This window comes from Eptatretus burgeri, chromosome 7 (genome assembly GCF_056783735.1).
Source record: "Eptatretus burgeri isolate ZD-2024b chromosome 7, Ebu_testis_v1, whole genome shotgun sequence".
In the NCBI taxonomy this organism is placed as follows: Eukaryota; Metazoa; Chordata; class Myxini; order Myxiniformes; family Myxinidae; genus Eptatretus; species Eptatretus burgeri.
In genome coordinates, this window is record NC_140967.1 from 1,305,162 (window position 1) to 1,321,054 (window position 15,893).

Consider the following 15,893-nt stretch of genomic DNA (forward strand, 5'->3'; position numbering starts at 1 on the left):
GAAGGAAAAGAAAGAAAGAAGTCGCGACTTCCCTTTTATGGCTGGTGAGTCCCTCTCCCGCGACCGTCAGCGTGGTCGCGCCTGGCCCCGACTTCTCTCGCGGCCGGCGAACCCTCTCCGGCACTCCCCGTCCGGACGCGCAGGTCCACCTCACAACGGGCGCTGCTGCGTCTCCCGTCCATGCCTTCGTGACAAGGCCGCTCGCCAAGCCGCGGGCGCAGGACCTCTTCCCTCGAGAACCAGACTCTCGTACCAACTCGACCAACCCTCGACCAACGGAAGACCAACTGAAGACCAGACCAGACCACAAGAAGATGAAGAGGAAGAGGCGGAAGAGGAAGAGGCGCCCCGCCCGTGTCCGTCTTTTATAGCGCGGGGCTCCGCCCTTTGCCCCGCCCCGTTCTCGGTTCCACCTTCCCTCGAGAGGGTTCCCGAAAAGGGCGTTCCCTCACGCTCTCCCTCCAGAGAATTATCCCTCCTCCAGAGAATTATTCCCCCAAAATGAGACCCCTCCCTTACATGACCTCTGACCTTTGACCTGCATCGCCCCTCCTCCACTCCAAAGCGCGGGGAAGTCAAACGGGAGAAACAGGCGGGGAAACCTGCGCATCCTCTCAGTTCCCTCCTTGGCGCTTTTGTTTGCCGTGAAGATGTGGTAGCGTAGATGGTGGAGGTGGCGTGGTTGTAGTGTGGTTGGTGCTGTGATGGGGATGAGGTGGTTGTTGAGATGCTGTTTGTATGAAATAAAAGATAGAACAGAAAAAATGGCTAACTCAAAGCGTCGCAGCCCGGATAGATCACATAAATTCCCTCTATACAACAGGTTTGGGCTAACTACACATGTACCTATGGAGATATCTCACCTGAGGGCCCTTTATGGTATAATGCGAATTTCCACAACCGTAACAAAATATATATATATATATATATATATATATATATATATATATATATATATATATATATATATATATATATATATATATATATCTATTCTAAGTGTGGGTTTTGATCTTTTAGTCTTCATTGAAAGTAACATTTCCATTCTTGTGCTTCTGTGAAAAGGACCCGACACTCCTTCTCCACGTGGAGTTGCGCCACAACCGATACCCTGGGCTGGACGAACAACTGAAGGACTGCCTGCCAATCCTGGCAAAAAGTCTGCAATATCAGCTGTTTCTGTGGAAGTTTCAGGTGAAGAATATATTCAACAAAATCGCATCTCTCATTACTGATCAACACCTGATTTTCCTGCTTTCTCATTCACTTTTAATCCTTGCCTTATGGCCTAAACAAACGATCCTTCTCATCATATTTTTTTTCTGGATTTTCATACTGTTGTGGATTCTCATCATCATACTGTTGTGGATTTTTTCACCTTGAACCTTGTAGTGATCGTTGTAGAATTCTTGGGATCTCAATGGAACATTACTTGTATTTCATCTTGATTGTGGAATCTTATTTAACTTGCAGGGCTTAACGTCTAGCCGATTCGGTTTTAAATGTATCCCTCGTACACTTCTCCTCACAATGAACAAACAGAACCCCCATTTGTTGCAATATTATTATTCTATTTTATTTATCTTACTTTTTAGTTAACCATTAAACCAACCCGATTAATTCACTTTCCACAGCTTAAGTACATTACATCAGAGTTTTATTATTGCTTGGTACTTTGTCAGTCCCAAGGACTACAAGCCACTGAGATGCCATACATCCTCACGTGCTTGCATGAAAACAAGATTACATTTCAAGTCATTTATACTTTCATGGGAGAGTGGAGGGGGTTGTTAACCCTAACTGCATACGTGTCTTCTAGGTGAGAAGCACACGACGTACATTTCAAGGCAAAAGTTTGCTGTTTTCAGCCCACGTCACACCGCTCCACAACAAGACATTTTATCAACATTTAGGGCAAAGGACTCTTGGCCAAAAGGAAAGGGGCATTTATAGCATAGTCTGAAATCTCATTTGACAGCCAATTCGACTTATAGCATAAAACTTAAATTTATAGAACACCAGTACAATTACAATTTAGAATACATTAAAATAAATATTTCCTCCACACCGATATCGCCGTCGGTTCCCATGCAAGCTCATCCACGTGCCATCACCGCTCGCAATCTCGGTGATGTAATTTATGGAATTACTCTCATATTTTACAATTGAATCTTTGTTGGTGTGAAGTACATGCTGAATCGACAGTTTTGTGCGTCCTGATGCTACGGCTGTCCCTTGAGTATCATTGTGCCTTTCCACTGCATTGTTTTCCTCAGCTCTGGTTTACTCGAGGGGACGCCATTTTGTGATCGACTCGTTGTACAAATGAAAGGACGAGGTTTTGTGTGCGCACATGTGTGCGGTGTTGTATCGGTGAGGCGACGTTTATTGGCATGAATAGTTTATTGTCCTGCGCTCGCAAAGCGAAGAGCATGGTAAAGCGATCGGTATCATACGTACGCACGTCGTACGTCGTACGTGTCTGCATTTTGTGAAGTGCAAACATCGGAAACGGTTCCGCGGAGGAAATTGAAACTTTACCACATGTTACCTGACCATGTGATATAGCAGTCACTCTTTTGAGGTCAACATAGGCCAATTTTCTAAAATTCTCAATTTTCATCCTATTGATGAGAACTTTGAAGAGAATTTGCATATCAAGTCACTGAATTCAACTACCAACTATTTTGGAGGTCAACATCGGCCAAATTTCTGAAATCCTCAATTTTCATCTGATTGATCTGAAATTGAAACACGATATTCTTTAAAATGACCATCACATGTCACGTGGTTTGGCAGCCATATTGGATCTCAGGAAAAGTCTGAAAATCTTCAGAGGAGAAACCACTTAACCGATCGATGCAAAATTTAATTACTTGATCAACTACCCATGGAAAATATGATTTGATAAAGATGACCTCATCAGGCACATGGTCTGACCACCATATTGGATCAAAAAAAGAAAAAAAAAACCTTAAAAAGTACAAAAGGGTTGGCTCGCACCAAGTCCTACTCTCGACTGCATGAGGTATGTATTCTATGAATACCATTTAGTTTGAAATTGCACTTCACATCTATTGGGCTAAATTGCATTTAATTTCAGAATTTCAAATTAACAAAAAGCAGAAACAAAATTGAATGCAAAGCAATAAAAAGAAACGCAAGGAATGAACACACAGCAGTAAGACTTGCTTCTTGTTGGGCCTTCTCAAGTCATCCATTGCGTTATGACCCTGGTTACGCAGAAACAACCTGTCCTTGAGGCGAGCAGGCCAAACCCACATCCCAGGGGAGCGTCGAGGCAGGTCACGGATGTCTCCCCGAAGCGTTTGTGGCCATCGCTGCCGAAGGTGCGCTTCACTTGGCCTATGGCACACCACACACCCAGGGCCAGCGGCCGCACTCTGCCCGGAATCTGTGACACACCCATCCGTTTTTGAGCGGGAGCCCATCGATGTGACCTCGACCGGTGACCACCCCAATGACTGCTTGGTTATTCTGTGCAGTGCGTCCATTCAGAACCTGTTTAATGGGCTACATTTTGCTCTGTCGGCAAAGCCTTTTCTTCCCAGGCATGTTTGTTTTTCTGGAACCGCCCGCAGCTTTGTAGTACAGCAGTTGCTTTGATAATTTTGGTTTTAAGCTTTTCTTTGACATCTACAGAAATGCACTCGTGTATGGAGTGAGCACCTGAGCTTTAAGGAGCCGCACCCCACCGTCTTCGCATCTTGAGTGTGGCTGGTGGGGGAGGGAGGAGGTTGGTGGTCGAGGATAGGGAATCAGGCCTCTGTACTCCACATGTAATATGTGAGGGAGTTTAAAGGTCTTTTGACACCTGTATGTTGCAATGGCATATTTTTCAGCCCAAAGGCTTAACCCGAGCATCCACAGGTGCACCGTCACCCTTTGTCTGGTGCTGTGAATGAGGCCAATATGAACAGTTTTCTCTCTCATCATTACGCTCTTGCACATGTTACTGCCCTTTGGTGACAGTGAGTGGATTTGTGAGCTTTTTCATGATTTATGGTAAATGACAATGGTGGACAAGCAGTGAAGTTAACTGTCTGAGAAAAGTGATCCAATTGTAAAATTGACAGTAAATATTGGGATATGGATTCGATGTTGTCACCTCTTGTGAACAGAAGATTGGGATCTCAATGGAACATTACTTATATTTCATCTTGGATTCATTATTCTCATCAGTGATATGCTGATAATGAAATTGAAGAAATACCTTTACAACACTGTACTTGTTTTGGGTGATGGGATGGCAGTAATACGTATTTACCAAATGTTTGGTTGATGTCTCATCTCTTTGTTAACTGTTTAATAGAAACCAACACGGTGTGTTGTACCGCCTTCTCAACAGTGACGACTCATCTCTATCTCTGTCGTACACGACATGGACCTACTTTTAATCACTCATCCCAACTCTCTCTTCCTCATATGTGGTGATTTCAATTACAAATTGGGTGGGTGCTGGTACCTCTCTCACCAGCTATGGCACTTCTGCCAAAGACTTCTGTGACTCCATAGGTCTGACTCAATCCATGAACTTTCCCACCCAAATTTCCGTCAATGGCAAATCTTCCCTCTTGGATTCCCTCTTGGACCAACTTCTCCGTGAATGTATCTTGCTCGTCCCCTGCCCCAATTTGCTCATCTGATCATGTGCTTGTGAAGGTCAACATCGCTCTGGGAATTCTCGGAGAATAGCCTCAGTGCCGGCGAGTCGGGCAGTTCACTCAGGCAGATTGACAGGGACTACAAGCAACCATCACTTATCACGACTGGTCTCCTATGTCTACCGACCCTGATATTAATTCAGCCTGGGAATTTTTCCACCGAAACCTACTCTCTCTTATGCATAGATTCATCCCAACTCATCGTCAGTTATTTTATCCATCCTCCTGCTCTTGGTACTCTGAATCCTGTGGTGAGGCAGTTGCTTTAAAATAACTTGCATTCTCCTCCTGGATGGAAAGTCCAACCGAAGGCTACCTTAGATCATTCCACAAAGTCCCTACCAAGTTTGTGTGTATTCTCAGGAGAGCCAGAAAACAACATCTTTCCAATCTCAAGAATGAGCTTTCAAACTTGTATCCCACCTCTAAAACCTGATGGCACCTTTTCAAGTCTGTTGATGGAGTATGCTTCCCTTTCATCCCTTCCCCGACTTCAAATGGAACCACAACTGACTGTTCGTGAGAAGGCTGAATGCCTCAATTCTGTGTTTGCTTCATTATCTTGTATCCTTAACCCCCCTCTCTCAGTATCCACCCTTCCCAGCCATAGCCAGCTGCCACTGGATTATGTGTCTTTTGCACCTGAAAATGTGGATAAGGTTCTTTCAAATCTCAACTCTGATTCTGCAATTGGCCCAGATGGCATCAATTTACATGTCCTGAAAACCTGCTCTGCTGCTCTTGCATTTCCTCTCTCTTCCCTTTTCACCCTGTTATTTACCATCGGCCATCGACCATCTGCTTGGAAATCAGCCAACATCACAGCATAACATAAAAAAGTGCAAAAACAAATCTTCTGAACTACAGACCAATTAACTTCCAATCATCAGAAAAGGAATGGAATCCATCATCGCAGTTTATATGAAATCATTCCTTTTCTTCAACAGCCTCATCTGAGATCATCAATTTGGATTCAGACCCGGTCACTCTACCTTGGACATGCTGCTTCTACTCTCTCAACAATGGATGGAGGCCCTCAATGTCAGACATAAGATCAGGGCTGTCTCTCTGGATATATCCCGAGCTTTTGATACATGGTCAACGTGTGGCTCACAATGGAATCCTTTTATCTCCTCTCCCTATCAAGGGTGGAGTTCCCCAAAGACGGTGTTCTCGGCCCCATATTATTCCTAATCTTCATCAGTGATCTCACTAACTCTGGAAAATCCTCTTCGTCAATTTGCTGATGACTCCACTCTCTGTTGTGACATCTCTCATCCTTCTGACAGACAGGCAGCAGCCTCTTTCCTCTCCTCAGACCTTGACAAAATCACATACTGATCAAGCACTTGGGACACATCTTTCAATCCTGTGAAAACCCACACTCTCTCTCTGTCTCTGTCTCTGTCTCTGTCTCTCTCCCCAAAAGGACCGTACCGCAAATCCTTCCATCTACTTTCTCAACAACCGTCTCAAAGAGGTTCAGTCACTGAAACTCTTGGGTCTCACTCTCAGCCATTATCTCTCTTGGGCAAACCACATTTCAAAATTGGCCACCAAAGCCAGATGCCGACTCGGCATCCTCCATCGTGAAAAGTCATTCCTTGGCACACCTCAGCTGCTGTCCATTAACAAAGCTTTCATCTGCAGCTCAGTGGAGTACTGCTCTCCCTTTTGGACTAGCTCCCCAACCTCACATCTTGCTCAGCTTGACGTCGTGGAAACAAAGGCTTTCAATGTCATTGGAATCTCTCACAATGAAGTTGAGTCTATGGGCGTGTCACTTCGCCATCGCGGGCAGGTCTGTGGTCTCTCTGTAGTCTTCCTCCTCCTTTCTGGAGTTGCACCTTTTGCCCTCTCCGTGCTTTGTCCTCCCCCAGGTATCTGCAGGACTTGTGCAATCCACCAGCAATGCCCTCCTCGTGAAACTGCCTAAATCCAGAATCACTGCTCACCTCCACTTATTTATTCCTCTTCCCCCCCACCCTATGGAACCTCCTTCCTTACTCTCTTCAATCTCATTCTTCCATCCAGGTGTTCAAGACAGCTGTTCACCACCATATTAAATCACCCCCCCCAATCCAAAACCATGATATTTTCTACACACGTTAAACCATCCTGCATCCCTCCCCAAAATTTTGTTCATCTATCCATATTGTCCCCCCTTAGTGTTCTTCCTTACTCCTCATCATTATCTGCCTCCCTTGCTTCTCCATCTATAATAATCTATATGTACCTTCTCCCTCCGCCCTGCTGTTGGTGTTTCTCATTTCTTCTTCTGTTCCCTTTGTTATGTTGTGTCCTGATTTGTTCTGTGTCATAGCTGTTCCACGAGCCGAGAGCATGTATAACTCTGACCATGATCCTCACCAGGGAAAATGATAGGTGCCACGTTTAATGAGACAAAACCCATTGTTGTTGTTCTTTCAGTTTTGTGCTTTAAAAGAAAAAAAACCAGGACTCGACGGCATGGGGGATGGCCTTGAAGTCTCCATACTCGCCTCTCAGCTGTTTCGCCTGGGTTCCGATCCCAAACCAGCGATAAACTGCTGTCCTGGTGCTTTGCATGTACGAGGAATCGCTGTGTGCGCCGTCCTTTTTAAAAGACGTTCAGCCAGACCGTCTTTCGTTGGTGGATCTTGAAGATCTTTCATTGTCCTTGGTGAATAGTCAGTGAGTTCTCCCTCCCACACCATGAACTGATTACAAATTCCCCCCACGACCTGCAGGGGGAACTGCATCACTGGCACAGTCACGTGATGCATGCGATGAATGAATCACATGAGAATATTATTTTTGTTTTGTCAAAGCTGACATGATGAATTACAAAATATTTTTAACTCGATTTCTCTCTAATAAGTACATTTTGTGATGTCATCGTTTTCATTGTACATCCCCGAGGTTTCAAAAGGATTGTTTGTTTCTCGGATCGGTGTGCTGTCATCAAGGCTTTTTTGTGTGAAGGCCATGTTGCTATCGTCGCCATGTTGGAGTGGCGGGTCGCATGCATTGTACGAATGAAAATCGTGATTTTTGATTTTCACAAACTGAGATTTGGAACATTGCTTTGTGATCTTTGTTTCATCACACAAACCCACTGTCATGAGAGCTGTTTCGAACCGTCAAGTCGACACTTTGAGAACGACCATTCCGAGAATTTGCCAAAGTGTCACGGTTCAAATCCCATGACTTGCTCTTGAACTGATGCACCAGCATCTGATGTCATTTAATTCCTCGAACGATCATACATACATAATCAATTGTCTTTTCATAAAGAGGGCATCTGGGTCTTGCCTCTGGTGCTCCGTGTCCTGCATTTGCAGGATGCATATCCTTGTACACGTTCACACACCTGTAGATGCGAATTGTGGGTGGCGGGGGGGGGGGAGGGGGAAGGCCATGGATCTGTGTTTCGAATCGGAGCACTGATTATATTTACGAGGAAACGTACCCATGTTTGCCTCTGCTTTGGGGTCTGTACCACGTGCTGTGATTGTGCTTTGGGATCTCCTGGTGCACACGCTCATCTTGGTCTCAGAGTGGAAAGCAAAGCACAAATAACCATTTTATAAGCCACATTAAACGATGACGAATGACACGTATCAGTCCGTGAAACGCCACTGAAGGAGGAAACGAAGGCCCACCCTTAGCTTGACTTACATTCTGTTTATTACCCTTGCCGGATGAGAGGGTATTGCTTGTGGCTGCGTTTGTTTGTCTGTTTGTCCATTTGTAACTTGCAAAATCGAAGATTTTTCAAGTATATTGTTCAGTCGATTTTGTTATTCTGTCTGTCTGTCAATCGCCTACAGGTGACAATTTTAAACCGATCGTCATGAAACTTTACCAAGCTGGAGAGCTGGTCTCTACTGAGAAGCCGATTGATTTTGAGGTTAATTTCTAAAATCGTCAATTTTCATCTGATTGACTTGAAAGTTGAACAGGATTTGCATATTGCGTCACTGAATTGGGAAACCAGCAATTTTTGAGATCAAAAGGTCAAAGGTCAACTCAAGGGCAAACTTCTAAAATCATCAATTTACATCCTATTGACTTGAAAGTTGAACACGATTTGTATAGTCCATCACTGAATTGGGAAAGCAACTCTTTTTAAGGTCAAAGGTCAACTCAAGGTCAAACTTTTAAAATCATTAATTTCAATCTGAAAAATCAATTTTAATCCGATTGACCTGAGCTTTGATTAAGATTGTCAATTTTAATCTTGATGAAATGGACAATTTGATGTATCCATGGCCACCATTGGAGTGGTGGGGGGTGGTGCATTTTGAAAGCATGACATCTTTTTTTTTCTTTTTTTACGCTTGCTGGAGGAGAGGGTATTGCATTTGAGTCCGTTTGTTTGTTTGTCTGCACAGAACTTTTGTATTTTTCTCCACAACTGCTTGTCAGATTGAGACAAAATTACTCATGTAGAATGTTTTGTTAATAATTATGACGTCATAAGATCACGTGGTGTGGCAGCCATGTTGGAAAAACAGAAAAACGTTGGACCTCTGTATCTGAAACTGCACCAAGGTAAAAATTGAAACTTGGCACAAAGCAAGTATTCTTCATGGGGACTGAGGGTGATCTTTGAGGACGTCACAGGTGTCTTTATTATGATGTCAGAATTTCATATGTAGAATGCTACATCTGATCAGTATGAAAATTTGAGGGTCCATAAAATGGTCCACAGAAAAAAATTGACGACGTCATCGGTCACATGATTCGGCAGCCATATTGTTAAAAAAAAAACCCAAAAATCTTCGAGGCGGTATGACCGCCTATCCATGAGGAACAAAAGGTTCACACATATAACGTCATTGGTCACATGGTCTGGCAGCCAGATTGGATTGAGCGAATATCTTGAAAAAATTATTTCTCTTGGACCCTTAATCAATCGATGTGAAACCACATTTATGATCTCGTTGTGATGGGGATATATCTTTTAAATTTCAACCTGATCAGATGCATGGTCTGGCAGCCAGAATTATTTAATATTTTCAATCTGTGTTGAGAGATTTTAATCAAACTTGGCACAAGTGTGTGTATATATATATATATATATATATATATATATATATATATATATATATATATATATATATATATATATATATATATATATATATATATATATTGTAATAATATGGGCGGATGCATATCTATCAACGTTGAATAGTTCCCTTCTAGTTTACTTTTGTTTCTGATGAACCCTCTTTCCATGCTGGGGACCGTTGCTACCAACTACTCATGAGGTACGGTAACGGTTCTTTGATGGAGAGTGATGAATGAGCAAACGAGTATCGACATTGGCATAAGAGTGTTCAAACGGCCCAAATAGACACCACAAAGGGACCTGCCATCTTGATCTCGAACCAATCGTGTTCAAACTGCATTCTCCCTCTTGTTTCCTCCTTTATGCGTTGATGTCTTTGGTATGTAACGAGCAATGATAAATTTTGTCTCCAGCCGACTTGGTCTATCTGGAGTCCCTTCCAGGAGGCAGTTTGAATCCAGTGCCACCTTTACCCCCAATCGGGAAAGGGAAAGTGTCTATTGTGATATAGCACAACTTGTTTCTTTCCTTCACTTCTCTTGTGTCATTTTACTGTTCTCTCTGCAAGGCGAAGCACCATTTTGGAGATCGATTTGTGCTTTGGGATGGACATGCATTCATGTTGGTTAGCTTTATATTTCTGCTCTCTTCCGTCGTACACAATAGTACATCTCACCGATGTACTATTGTGTATGACGGGGCAACTGCAAGCACTGACTGCCCTCAGTCGAGTTGTCAGTTCATTATACTGCAGAGGTTGCTTTGCTTGTCGTGTGTTGACCGTGTCTTTCCAAGTGAGTCGTGTCCGTGTGTGAAGGCACTGCACAAATGGCGACGTGGTGAGCACTTGTTTAGTGTGTGATTCTTCATGTGGAAATATAGCTTGCTCCAAGCTCGCCAGGGTGGGAACTTTGGCGTAGTTGTGCTATTCAGAAATAGCTCTCCAGGACCCCGAGTGATCGAAAGCAGCTGCTCAGGGAAAGAAGGAGCAGAAATTCGAGTTCTGAAGTTTTCACATGACATTGTGAATATTTGGGAAACCTTTTTCAGACTGTGAATGGTGAAACATCAGCACACATTTTTTTAAGTTGTGCTTGGGAAGAAGTGGTGATGGAGGGTCGCAAACTTTCCACGTGACTCCTGCCGTGCCAAGCAGTGTAAACCTTACTTTCATTTCCCATTTATTCAAATTGTCTTTCATGTCCCAGAGGGTTTTTGTTTTGCACTTTGTTAATGGCGAATAATGAAGATGATCAACGCCATTGTGTGTACCAGTGCTTCAGGTTTTAAAATTATTTACTTTTTGCTCTCACCACGTGACTCACGCCAGGCTGTCCTTTTCTTTTTGTGTTGAGGCCTTTTTGGAAAGGAAATGGTTATTACTTCCCTTCGGGGTTGGTTCTCATCTGGTGAGCATGTGGGGGTTGGTCCCCATCTGTTGAGCAAGCGGGCTTGGTCCTCGCCCGCTGAGCACGGGGGGGTCGGTTCTCGCCCGGTCAGCATGTGGTGGTCAGCTCTCACCTGGTGAGCACGGCGGGGGGGGGGGGTTGAGTAGGTCGGCTCTCGCCCGGTGAGCACGTGGGGATCGGCTCTCGCCCGGTGAGCACGCGGGGGTCGGCTCTCGCCCGGTGAGCACGCGGGGGTCGGCTCTCGCCCGGTGAGCATGCGGGGGTTGGTTCTTGCCTGGTGAGCACGCGGGGGTCTGCTCTCATCTTGTGAGCACACAGGAGTCGGCTCTCGCCCGGTGAGCATGCAGGGGTCGGTTCTCGCCCGGTGAGCATGCGGTGGTCAGCTCTCACTTGGTGAGCACGGCGGGGGGGGGTTGGGTGGGTCGGCTCTCGCCCGGTGAGCACGTGGGGGTCGGCTCTCGCCCGGTGAGCACGCGGGGTCGGCTCTCGCACGGTGAGCACGCGGGGGTCGGCTCTCGCCTGGTGAGCACGTGGGGGGGGGGGGGAGGGTGGTCGCCGCCCGCCTGGTGAGCATGTGTTCGGCCCTTGCCCGGTGATCTGTTTTGAAATCACGTTTGTTTTGATACTTGCCTCCCTTTCTCCCAGCTCTGTTTGGCTCATTGATATATTTTGATTAATGCCACCCATGATCATGGAGTATTTTTGTGAGGATCTTATCCTAATCTGAACATCATTTCATCAATCACTTTTCCACCGACTTGCTTAGTGTTCCTTGCCTGGCTCAAATGGAGCTCAGTTTCCACAGCTTGTGCTTGACAGCATGCCTTTATTGTAGGGCCTTGCGGTGTGTGATGCAACTTTTCTGTCTGCAAAGTTACTCTCATCGACGCTGCACACAATGACGAGCATTCGCTGCACGTGCTCCCGGCTTCCCAATCGGCCTCTGAGACTTGCACCGGCTTCCTGAGTCCGTGTGTCGTTGCAGGACAAGGAAGGCTTGGTTTAACGTTCCAACAAAGCTCGCCCTTGTGGGAAGGACATTCCCAGCTCGATGTGCGTTCTCTGAGTGGTGTGTGTTTACGTGCGCTGCTGATTCATTCACCTTTCCCTGCCATCGGGCACCAGATGTTTTAATGCTCCTGCTTTGATTGGTTTCTAATGTTCATCCGCACAGCAAAACATGTTTTGTGCAGTTTCTGTTTTTGATTAATTAATATTTTCAGTCAGCTTTTCATGGCTCGGTCAAACCGTTTATACCCCTTTTAAGAGGCCCCTCGCCGTTGTGTTCACTTTCACTTGGCTGATCGTTTTGTGGTTGGGGCTGTTTGGTGTTGCCATCTGACATGGTAGCTCGTGTGATTTTGGGATCCCAGGTTCAAATCCTCTTTGCTGTGTTGATTTGTCCGTTGTTTATTCATGTCCTTGTAATTCATGTTCGAGTATGCTCATGTCGCTTAACGTCCTCACCCATGATGTGATTTTTTTTTTGTTTGTAGAACCTCCTGAAGGAGCTTGAGAGACGTTAAATCACTTAAAGTCCGTTTGACGAGACGTCCTCTGCAGAGATCTCCTGCGTCGGCTCTTGGCTTGCACAAAACTTTCCGATGCTTGATGAACTTGCTTGTGCTCCTTTTGGAGATTATTCAGAAGCTTGCTCTGTTTGTTGTTTTTCCACAGTTTCTCTGACCACCACATTCCTTGTGATGTCTCCCCAAATGACCCAATCTTTGAGCCCACGAACGACTGTACTTTGAGCCACTTTGCATGTGTTGGCTTTTTTGGACCGTTCACTGCTGCCAGCTTTGGTTGTGACGTCAGAGAGAATTATTTTATTTTTTAAACACCTGTTCTAAATTACGATCTCGCATTTGGCATCCTCACGCGTCGACTCGTGCTTTATGTCTTCTTTCCTTTGGTACTCTGTTCGACCCCCTCCTCCACTCAGTGTAGACCCCCAGTTCCCAGTCTGAAGGCGGTTTTCCTCCTGTCCTCCCTGGCTTCCTGTGGCAGGAAGTGGCTTGTGTGTTTCCATTTTGGCTGCCTCAGTCTTTCTTCATTCCTTCCCACTATCTGTCATTATGAAAGCGAGATTGAAATTAGTGGTTAAAAACATTGTGAAGGGAGTGTTAATCTGGTTAAAGTAGGCTTGCGGAGGGGACGATTTGTTGGTTATATATATATATATATATATATATATATATATATATATATATATATATATATATATATATATATATATATATATATATATATATATATGTGTGTTTTGGAAAATGTCGAACAATTTTCTTTTCACGTTGAGTAGAGGTCACTGATTATGCTTGCACTGTAGACTGTGGAAGGACCAAAACTGCATTTATCCCCAGTCCACCCTGAGAATTATTTATGTTCTGATGTTGGATATGTTTCCTCCTCGCTTCTCCGCCGATCACCAGCACAAACCGTCCGCTATTGAAGCATCTCTCCCTCACAATGGGACATTCGTTCTTCATGCGATGATGTTGAGTGATTCGGCAGCTGCAGCCGCAGAACTACTTGGCAAGATCTGATGTCACATCGACTGTTATTTGTTTCATGTTTAGAAGGAGGAATCTGATGTTCGCTTTTTTTTTAGGTGACCCACGCCTTTGGTCTTTTTTTTAGCTTATTTCTCTGAAATAAGCTCATAGAGTCGGTCCTGGTGTCCGGCTGTCGGTCCACACGTGTGTACATCCATTAACATTTGACTAAACCATCTTCTCACAAAATACCCAACCGATATGGACCAAATTCGGTGCGGTGCATCAGGACAGCAAGGTCTCATGGGGGTTGTGCTCCATATCTGGATGCACTCCCTATAAAATAGGTCAAAAGGGGATTTTGCTCCAAATATTATTTTATTCAAAAATCTTCTCAGAAACAGTCAGACAGATTGTGTTAGTTGATGGGGGATTGTGGTGAGGAATGGGTGGTGTGGTGTAGTGGTGGGTATTGTGGGGTGATGGTTGATGGTAGGGGTGAGGGGTGGTGTGGGTTGGTGGTAGGTATTGTGGGTTGATGGTGGTGAGGAATGGGTGGTGTGGGTTGGTGGTGGTTGAAGGGGAGTGTGGGGTGCTTGGGGATTATGGGAGATTGTGTGGGGGTGGGGGGGGGGGTTTGTTCTGGTCGTGTGTATTGTGGGGTGGTGGGTGATGAGGGGATGGTGGAGGTGGGGTGAAGACCCTGAAAGTTTTAGTGTCCTCAGTCAAATCCTCTTGGAGGAGTTGATAATGATACGTACAGACTTTCTCTCCCCTATAAATCGACAGTGGTTCATTTGACTTGTAGATATTTGTGTTGATAATTGATAATTATTTTGAGGTGCTCTTGTGGTAACTGCAGGGCAATGGCAACAGGTGTTTGATTTACCGCTCAAATCACCTGCATACATATGCTGGTAGCTTGGTTGAGATGGTGTTACAGTTTGGAACGACAACTGTTTCTTATGCTCAATTGTGGCGGATGACCACAAGATCTAGCCATCTCTGTTGCTTCATAACCTGCTCTGTAAAATGTTCGGAGCACAAAAGGGAACATTTTATTGGCCGATCGGCGCTCGGGTATTTCAGTCAAACCTCGTCCAATTTTGGACAAACTTCGGGTCTTTCGTCCATTGGTGCAGCATGACAGGTCAGGTATGGGAGCATGTGCCAGAACAGCGCGTCGCTGCGTCCACTTTCCGCCGGTACTCCAGGGGCCTCCGTCTGGCCATCCCCCAGGCAGATGCCAGGCCCATCCCCATCTCCTTGAGATGATGGTCAACCTGCTGCAACCATGAGGCACGTGGTCGGCCCACTGGCCTCCTCCATTCATGAGACTCCCTCGCTGAGAGAATCTGGTGAGCAGGATCAGCGTCAGGAAAACGAGCCACATGTCCATACAGCCGCAGCTGACGCTCACGGACTATGCAGGTAACAAATCTCATCCGGGTCTCTCTCAGCAACCGCTCGTTGGACACAAAATCCGACCAGCGATAGCCAAGGATTCTCCGAAGAGACCTGGTACCAAAGGAATTAAGTCTCCGTCTCAGATCCTTGGTCAAAGTCCAAGTCTCGCACCCATAGAGCAAGACTGGAAGTACCAAGGACCTGAAGACTCGGACTTTCGTCCTCCCGCACAGGTACCGGCAGCGCCACACCCCATGATCCAGTGAATCCATGACTCCCCAGGCCCGACCCAGACGTCTATTGACCTCCGGCTCACAACCTGCGGAGACATGAATATCACTGCCAAGGTAAGTGAATCTATCCACGACCTCAACATCCTCACCACAAACAGACACAGACAGGACAGCAGCATCCAAGATGTCACCGAAAGCCTGGATCTTTGTTTTGACCCAAGAAATCCGTAATCCCAACGGCTCCGACTCCTCATTCAGCACCTCGAGGGCCCCCAAGAGGATGTCTAAAGTCTCCGCAAAGATGACTGCATCATCTGCAAAATCAAGGTCCGAGATCTTGACATTGCCAAACGATGCACCGCAACTTGATCTCTCCGACATCCTCCCAAAAATCCAGTCCATACAAGTGCTGAAAAGTGTGGGGGCAAGTACACATCCCTGACGAACTCCAGTAACAACTGGAAATAAGTCAGAGGCGGTACCACCACACTTCACAGCACTCTCAGTACCAGAGTAGAGTTCAGACATCAGATCGATCAGTTTCGGTGGCACCCCACGAAGACCAAGAATCCTCCAGAGGACATCCCGATTCACTGAATCGA

The 15,893-nt window shown here is 45.5% G+C and overlaps 1 protein-coding gene across 14 annotated transcripts in view; it reads left to right on the forward strand.

Annotated features, from left to right (window-relative positions):
• Positions 1–15,893, forward strand: part of KIAA0586 (KIAA0586 ortholog) — a 389,421-nt gene that overhangs the window by 51,329 nt on the left and 322,199 nt on the right. For all 14 annotated transcript variants that reach the window (XR_015059775.1, XR_015059776.1, XR_015059777.1 and 11 more), the window contains one exon: positions 1,066–1,194. Coding sequence is in view for 11 of the 14 variants with exons in the window: in XM_085887220.1 (XP_085743346.1) it covers positions 1,066–1,194 (129 nt within the window). In the remaining 3 variants the exon portion in view is untranslated. The remainder of the gene's footprint in view (positions 1–1,065; positions 1,195–15,893) is intronic.